General features: G+C 40.3%; 1 protein-coding gene across 1 annotated transcript; it reads left to right on the plus strand.

The window, feature by feature from the left end:
• The first annotated feature begins 3,303 nt into the window (after nucleotides 1–3,303).
• On the plus strand, nucleotides 3,304–5,608 carry LOC131697665 (uncharacterized). The gene is made up of 2 exons (XM_058988201.1): nucleotides 3,304–3,509; nucleotides 4,718–5,608. The coding sequence occupies exons 1-2, from the start codon at nucleotides 3,374–3,376 to the stop codon at nucleotides 4,888–4,890; spliced, it is 309 nt and encodes a 102-aa protein (XP_058844184.1). The 5' UTR covers nucleotides 3,304–3,373; the 3' UTR covers nucleotides 4,891–5,608.
• The last annotated feature ends 3,326 nt before the right edge of the window (nucleotides 5,609–8,934 follow it).

Consider the following 8,934-nt stretch of genomic DNA (forward strand, 5'->3'; position numbering starts at 1 on the left):
TACATCACGATGCACAACACACAGCACACAGAACATTGCACAATTAGCAAGCATGTCAATGAGCATCGTGGGATATGGAATGGCACAAGAATAAAAAGGGGGTTCCGGTAAGCTATGCAAGTTATGCCATTGCAATATTGAATTGCCGGCTTCGATTGTCTGCTCCATTGTAAGGCGTATGCGATTCCTCTTCAGTGCCTGGAATTCCTCATTAAAACGTGAAAGAACCTGTTCCTTCCAATCAAGTCTGCATCACAAGCACATTCTACCTGTGGTGTTGTCTACAGAGCTCAGACTTTTTTAAACAGCTCAGTGCCATGTTATGTAGCGAGGGCACCACATCCACGTAAGCGATTGACAGCTCTATTCTTCAATAAGAATCCCTGTCAGAGTAAAGCCCCCCCCCCCCCAGGTGATGCATTTGCTTTTTAAGCTCTGATTGGATCTGGAATAATAAGACCCGAGAAACGGACTCAAAAGACAGCCTGTGGTCTTGATGTGTAAATATGTTTACACGTGTACGCATTGGTTATATAAAGAAAAGGGTTTATATCCTGATATAGGTCACTAAATAACTGTGTGTATTTTTTTTTAAAAAATATTAAATACTGTGTATATATAACTTTTTTTCCCAGTTTTACTGTATGTATGTATGTATATATATCTATGTGTGTGTGTGTGTGTGTGTGTGTGTGTGTGTGTGTGTGTGTGTGTGTGTATTTTAAAATCAATGTCAAATGTATTTGCCTTTAAGTTAAATAGCATTTCTAAAAAGCCTGGTTTTGCACCTGAACAAAAAAGTTACTGGTAGGAAGATGTACTAACATCGTTTGAAGAATTTTACTGCGAATAAACTTGGAAGAAACTTTGTTTTTTCTATCTATCTATCTATCTATCTATCTATCTATCTATCTATCTATCTATATAATAGATACCGTTTCCTTTAATCATGTACAAATGCAGATGATCACAGTGCATTCGGACCGGAAGCAGATCACAGAATTACCAGACAAGGCAGCACAATGCATTTGGAGTACAGTACAGTACACTGCAGGGTGGTGCAATACATTAATTGATTCATTAATTTACAGTAAAACCCCCAATCCCAACCGGAATGAACTCTCCTTGACCCCAGACATTTGTTTCTAGCAGGATAACAAGGGCTTTATTTAATGATCTAGCCACTGGAAAATCCCAGCAGGTCAAAAATAACTTGATTCCGGGAGTGCCCTTAAGAAAATGATTATGTGATGTTGTTAAAGAAAATAACAAGCCTGAAAGAGGCTGCACTGCAGTGTGAAGATGGCACAGCCATTGCTGAAGCTGAACGGTCTGCAGGAAGTGTGAGGAGGATAAACAGCAGACAGGAACTGACTCAAGCCGGAGAGCGATCCAGTATATCTCTCTGTACGTTAAGTGAGTCAGTCTGCCAGGATTCCTTCAGCTGAGTCTCTCTCTTTGCCTTGCTGTGACACACCCTTCACATTGCACCTTGTTATTTCTGTGCTGCTGTACAATGAGGTGGGCAGCAGGTGTTTGGGACAGTAGGTGGGGGATCTAAAGGAGGCGGTGTGGTCCAGTGGTTAAAGAAATTAGTTTTTAACCAGGAGATCCCGGGTTCAAATGCATATGATGCATAGTTCACACACCCTAGTCTCTGTAAATCGCTTTGGATAAAGGTGTCTGCTAAATAAAACAAATAATAACAATATATGTGTGTATTTATAATAATATTCCAGTACAGAAACATTGGCACAACTTTTTATTTGACATAATAATAATAATAATAATAATAATAATAATAATAATAATAATAATAATGATTAACTGGAGTAAAAACGTAATCCTATCCTGGGAAACCACTATTAGCAAACAGATTCGAGTGGCGTTTGAAATGTTATTTATTTATTTTCGCATCTTCGTTTTATTTTAATAGAGGCTATATTATATTTTAATATACACGTTTAAATTTCACGAATATTAAATTGCCCTCTGCTGTCGACACACTTGCTGCATTGTTTTAAAAAAGACGTCATCACACGATGGTGTGACGTCATTGTACACACCCCACACGTTTTGTTGTCATATATTATATTAACAGTGTCATATGATTTATTTTTATTTTTTATTTTTTTTATTTCAAACAAATTCCACAGTTTAGTAAATTAAATGCAAAAAGACAAACATTATACAAACACTTCATACAGCCCTGTAGTACATTAAACCTCACACGTATATCCATGTGCATTACCTTATTCTATGCTGGCTTTGGAAGATAATTGACCCATAAATAAGTCATTGAAGGGTCTTAGCAATTTGACAGCGATGCATTGCACAAAGTACTGGAAGTCGCACAGTTAGACTGGAGGCGGATGTTCTGGTATTTGTTTATCCATAGCGCCCTCTGGTGGCGAATTCAGATACATGGTTATTTATATATACAGATACTGATTGTTTAATAATAATAATAATAATAATAATAATAATAATAATAATAATAATAATAATAATAATCCATGTGTTTAATAGAAATAACAGTTCAGTTTGTAGATTTACAGTCAAAAGTGTTATTTAAGATATAAAGTACTTTGCAGAACAGTGAAACACCTTTACTATAGGAATACTGTGCTTTATCCAATTAGTTATAAAGAAAACTATATCCAGGTTTTAATTTTTACAGTTATGCTTTTATGCATCTGCAGGCATTTACGATATTTTTTTATATCGAGGTAATTATTTTTCATAGCTATTTATAGTACACAAATACCTCTAGGTATATTTCATGTTTTGTATTGTTATATTGTGCAACAAAAGCACCCTTAACATAAAGCTTGAATTCTTTCTGAACCTCAGCCCCGATACCCAAGTGGAACCTCCTGCCAGCAGGGGTCTTGAGAACGGCAGGGTACCCCCCCATGCAACACGCCGGGACGGGTGCTGGTGAGTGCCTGGTCATTTTAAAGAAGCTGTGGGTTGAATCAATTCAAATGCAAGTCCTTTCTTGGCTTGTGTGCTCATTACAGATGTAAAGAGCCAGCAGTCCATTACTGAGAGATCAGGTCCCACAGCCCCAGCCTCCACATCTGGACTGATCACTGCAGACCTGAATAAAGGGGGCTGATCAGAGACACGCCCACTGGAACTGAATTACAGGAATCATACAGAGGGAAAGATAATTCCATTGAGGGGTGCATGACGTCACAAACCACAAGAGCAAACGCCACATGTTTTTTTTTTTTCTCTAATACTGCAGCCAGTAAATCTTACCTAATATACTGTATATTGACATTACGTCATCTCACAATATATTTGTGTTCAGCCTTAACATGTGCGTGTTTGTTAAAGGAGCAGCTGAGACCTCGGGAGTGCTGGTATGATTTCGTACTGTAAAGTTCACCACTTGTTTCTTGTGCCTGTTGCAGTGCGGCACAATCGAGACACCATTGCTAAGGGCAGCACTGACCCGAGCAAGACGACAACAGGACTGATCACTATCGACTGGAACAGAGGTGGGTGACGGCACTCAGGGACCATGTAGTGTCCACGCATTCCCATCGACAGGACCTGCTTTATCAAAACTATGGACAGGGATTAGACAATAGATTAGAGCCACCTGCAATATGCAACACACACTTTTACTTTAAAGGGCCGTCTCTCAACCTCACAAGACTGATCAACCACAGTCGATAGACTTTATTTCCACTGCTGTTTATTGTAATTTTTATTTGACATCGTGTTTAACATTATGTCCCTAGGGATGCTCAGGGTTCTAAGTTGGATCTTTTATCCTCCTCTCACTGTATCCCACATCACTGCCTGTTCCAATATATTTTGTGTGTTTTGATCAAATAAAGTTCGATATCCACAAAGCGGTTGGCTTCGAGTCAGTCAACAGTCAAGTTTCAAAATGTTTCTAGGGAGCTTTGCGTACGGGGCCCTATAACATCGATGTTCCAGTTACATTAAGGTACTGAACAGTTTATGAAGCTGATCAGTGTGTTCTCCTTCCTTGCAGTGTTTCCCAGCAGTCCAATCCTTGCTAAATGGGGAGTTGTCAGCTGTACGGCTGTCGGTCTAGCCTTGGTACTGGGACTGGTGTTGTGGTACAAATGTGTGTACGTACTTTTAAACATCATTGAAATCTGCTTTAATAAACGCGTTTGTATTCATTTTAGCCCGAGCACTTCACGCAAGGAAGGGATGGTAAAGGGTGACTTTGATTGACGTTTATGAAATCCGAAATGGTACAGAGAGGGTTCATCTCAAGCACAGAGTCAGGCTAGAGTAGGATACACATTAAACAACGTGTGAGTGAGCCTCTGCTTTGAACTGTTCACAGATACAAGAGAAAGAAGAGAAGGAAAGAGGAGGAGGATGAAGAAATTGGTGATTAAAGAGAGAGAGGAAAGAGGAGGAGATGAAAAAGAGAGAGAGGGGAGAAGAGGAAGAGGGAGAGGGGGAAGAGGGGGGTGTAGAAACAGAAACAGGAGGAGAGGGAGAAGAACAGGGAGGCGCTGTAGTGGAAAAAGCCACAGGTAGGTCACAGAAAATGACATTATATATAATTCTGTATTAAGAAATGTAGTAAAAAGATAGTATTAATAATAATAATAATAATAATAATAATAATAATAATAATAATAATAATAATAATAATAATAATAATAATGTTATATTGAATTGCATGGGTTTTTAAACCCTTTTTTACATTGAACAGGAGACAAAGAAGAAAAGGAGGAGAAAAAAGAAAAGAAACAAGAGAAAACAGAGAAGAAAGACAAGAAGAAAAAAGAGAAAACAGAGAAGAAAGAGAAGAAGAAAAAAGAAAAGAAAAAAGACAGCAAGAAACAGAAAGGGGAAAATAAAGACAAAAAGAACGGGAAGAAATAAATGAAAGTGAAGAAAGGGAAGAGATGATTGAAAGGAAGTGATAAATGCACAAGATCTGCGCAGAGAGAAGGAACTCTCGTGCTCAGACCAGCTTATCTGTTTACTAAAACTTTCATGAAAGCTGCAGCTCTTATGAATGCACATCCAAATGAAGCATTACTTTTGCAGTAATAATGCCAGTGCTATATCAACTAAGGCAGTCATATAAATGACAGAATCACTGGTTATGTTCCCGCTGTGGATCCAGTTACAAACCGGTAATTGTGTGTTCCAAGCAGAGCTTCCCCATGCGTGCAGTAGAGGGCAGCATTGCTTTTTTGGTAAGCAAATCCTCTGTGTTACCTGCTGAAAATTCCAAACCACTACTGCTGAACAATAAGAGATGTGTGAATTAGAACACACTCGTAGTGGTTTCTTACGGGCACCCAGCATGCAGTATTTAAACCCCTGCAATTCGATTCCTTTAAAAGTGTGGACCGCAGCTTTAGAATTCTGCAGTGAAGGAATTTTGAATTACAGTCTTATGAAAGACCAACCTGCTGTTTTCTTATATAATATATATGTGAGGCCTTGGGCTTGTTTACTTTGTGTTGTAGCGCGTTGAATAATGGCAGTAGATGAGTGGAAGTATCTGAAGCGTTCAAACTTCATTTCTTTCTGCTTTTACTGTCTCATTACTCTTTGTTAAATATATACAATGCTATATGTTTTTACCCACCTGGACTGATAATAATAATAATAATAATAATAATAATAATAATAATAATAATAATAATAATAATAATAATAATAATGTGTCCTTAGGGTGTAAGCTGGGGAAGTGATACTGCTAATCCCCTTTCATGCTGTATTAAAGCCCTGAGCCAGTTATGAGGATTAGTGGTGATTTGTATTGCACTCTGAGAGGTGATTATGTTTGCTGTTAATAAATGCTTTCTGAATAATTGAATAATCCCGAGGCAGGGGAGCGCAGTAATCGTGCTGTAAAAACAAAACACATAACATGTCTACATATACAGCATGCATTTCTCTAAAGTTAAGCAGACAAAGCCAACCACTGCAACCTAGGAAGTCATGGGTCAGCGGATCATGTGTTTTTAACAGACTGAACTACTTATGGCATGGGAAGAGGGCGGCTGCAGAGGATCCTGCCATCTCAAAGGCACCAATCAACACTGACTATAACCCAAACACTGAGTGCAGGTAATGAGCTGTAAGGTCCTGAACAGCACATCCACTACATGTAGGCAGCTTTGCAGGATGAACATGTTTGTGACTCAGTGCACACACAACCCACACCTATCAGTGCAGTGGCTGCATTCTAGGACACAGCAGTCACTGTGATTCCTTTTATCGTTACAGACTTTTTCAAAGTAACTGCTCCAGGACTTCACAATCAGTAACCCCCATGGCTCAGCAACATTAGCTCGTAATGGTTCGGATATTAACTGCTGAACTCGTCTTGACAGAAAGACAGCTCTTGTCTTGCAGAGAATAAAGAACAAAAGAGAGGGACGGGGTCTTTTCTAAAGTCAGGACGCTTTCCGTCTCAGTCCAGCTCTGCTCAGGCTGCTTCCCTGCAGGAAGTCATCTCTAATTGGATCTAGATGAATATCCTGGTTGGTAGCCTGTGATATTAATTATATTTCAGATCCTTCTAAAGCCCCACCCCCTCCTGCAGTACTAGAGGTCAGCTCAGAATAGGTCACAACAGCAGAGGAATTCGGGGAGAGCTGTAACATTAACCTTGTTAGTTCAGGCCACCTTCAGCACAAGCAGGCATGCAGTCTGCTGTTTCTATCATAAAGCATGCAAGCATGGGAAACACTTTCAAATAAAGGCTGCAAATTCATAATGAATTCCGAGTGAATAGCACAGCACCTGGATATCTTAGACACTTCCTCTGAGTCCTGATTCATTTTGAATTCAGCCCTGTTAATTCATGTGGATTGAATTCTCATAATCTCACTTCTCACGCGGAATGCATGCCTTTCTCACTGTTTAGTCGCATTGTGTCCAGCAGACTGGACGCTCAATGAAGTGCTCCAGAGGGGTGCATTTGTTTTATTTCGGAACAAGTTTTTTTTGACAATAAGATGTGCTTGAATACTTTTCATGTTTCATTTCTGTATATATCTTTCACTCTGAATCCATCTCCGATCATTAAAATGGCTGCAAACACCTGTTAAACTTACAAGACTTGGACAAAGTAAAATCATGTCATTTCAGCACAGTGAGGGTGGAGAATGGAACAGTTTGGCGCTGCGCGTCCCTTTTGCATGAACAAGCTCTCCTGCATCCACACTTAATATACTGAAATGCTGCATGCTGAATGTTGTGTGTGCTTGTGTCATTAGAGAAATGAATGCTTCTCTGATTTTTCTCTCTCTCACCCCGCACAGCCCCCCCCCCACTCCCCGCACATGCTTTTCAGTGCTCAAGGACGTGGTGCTGAGGAGATGAAAGGGACTCAATGCAGTGAGAGCAGGGTCACAGTCTGGCAGGCATCCTGCAACAAAGAGGCAAATAATTACAAATCTGCAAAAGATTAATGATTTGCACAGAAACCCTCAGCTTTATTCCAGGTGAGATCCTGGAGTGTGTTTCTGAGTTTGTATTAAAAAGTATAAACATGATTTCAGTTTAAAGGTGTGCTAAAAAAAAAAAAAAAAAAGCAACATAACTTTCCACTCGAAAATGCTGTTGGTTTTTGTTTCCTAAATTTCAAGCTCAGGCATTGTAGCTCAGTGGTTAGTGTCAGTTCAGTATATTTCAGTGGTTAGTGTCAGCTCAGTATAGCTCAGTATAGCTCAGTATAGCTCAGTATAGCTCAGTGGTCTAGTGGTTAGAGCTGAGAGACTAGGAAGCAGTGTGGTCTAGTGGTTAGAGTTAAGAGACTAGGAGGCAGTGTGTTCTAGTGGTTAGAGCTAAGAGACTAGGAGACAGTGTGGTCTAGTGGTTAGAGCTAAGAGACTAGGAGACAGTGTGGTCTAGTGGTTAGAGCTAAGAGACTAGGAGACAGTGTGGTCTAGTGGTTAGAGCTAAGAGACTAGGAGACAGTGTGGTCTAGTGGTTAGAGCTGAGAGACTAGGAGGCAGTGTGGTCTAGTGGTTAAAGCTGAGAGACTAGGAGGCAGTGTGGTCTAGTGGTTAGAGCTGAGAGACTAGGAGGCAGTGTGGTCTAGTGGTTAGAGTTAAGAGACTAGGAGGCAGTGTGGTCTAGTGGTTAGAGCTGAGAGACTAGGAGACAGTGTGGTCTAGTGGTTAGAGCTAAGAGACTAGGAGACAGTGTGGTCTAGTGGTTAGAGCTGAGAGACTAGGAGGCAGTGTGGTCTAGTGGTTAGAGTTAAGAGACTAGGAGGCAGTGTGATCTAGTGGTTAGAGCTAAGAGACTAGGAGGCAGTGTGGTCTAGTGGTTAGAGCTGAGAGACTAGGAGACAGTGTGGTCTAGTGGTTAGAGCTAAAAGACTAGGAGACAGTGTGGTCTAGTGGTTAGAGCTGAGAGACTAGGAGGCAGTGTGGTCTAGTGGTTAGAGTTAAGAGACTAGGAGGCAGTGTGGTCTAGTGGTTAGAGCTGATGACTAAGAGGCAGATACACATTTTGGGGGTACTGCAGCTCCCCCGTCCCAGTAACCCGAGATTGATTGTTGTTCTTTTTAAAGTACTGTCGTTATTAGACTCAGATTTAAAGGAAAGAAAGGGTACTCGTTGATAGCCTGCCCTCCCCCTCCCTCCCCACACTGAACTAGCTCCACATCATAATCATTAATATGTTTAGACTTATTCATATGGTTTCAACGGTTCTGTTAAAGAAAGTAAATGAAGGATTTCAAGGACACGTGGGTTAGAATTTAATCAGAGGCGCCGAGAGCTGAGAAGAAGACTGACATAAAGAGGAGAGAAGTCCATTATTTCCTTGAAAAGGAAGTTGATAGCTTTCACGGTCGCTATGGAAACCAGCCTTTATTTCGTTGTCGAACCTGTGATAAGGTACTTCACAGGACTAAATGCAATTATTGTGAGGTAAAAAGGAAAATATTGCTTT

This window comes from Acipenser ruthenus, chromosome 16 (genome assembly GCF_902713425.1).
Source record: "Acipenser ruthenus chromosome 16, fAciRut3.2 maternal haplotype, whole genome shotgun sequence".
Classification (NCBI taxonomy): domain Eukaryota; kingdom Metazoa; phylum Chordata; class Actinopteri; order Acipenseriformes; family Acipenseridae; genus Acipenser; species Acipenser ruthenus.

Excerpts from the sequence above, each read along its gene's own strand:
- LOC131697665 (XM_058988201.1), top strand. The coding sequence starts at position 3,374 with ATGATTTCGTACTGTAAAGTTCACCACTTGTTTCTTGTGCCTGTTGCA. Across the intron at positions 3,510-4,717 it reads CACTATCGACTGGAACAGAG|GAGACAAAGAAGAAAAGGAG; the intron begins GTGGGTGACGGC and ends TACATTGAACAG.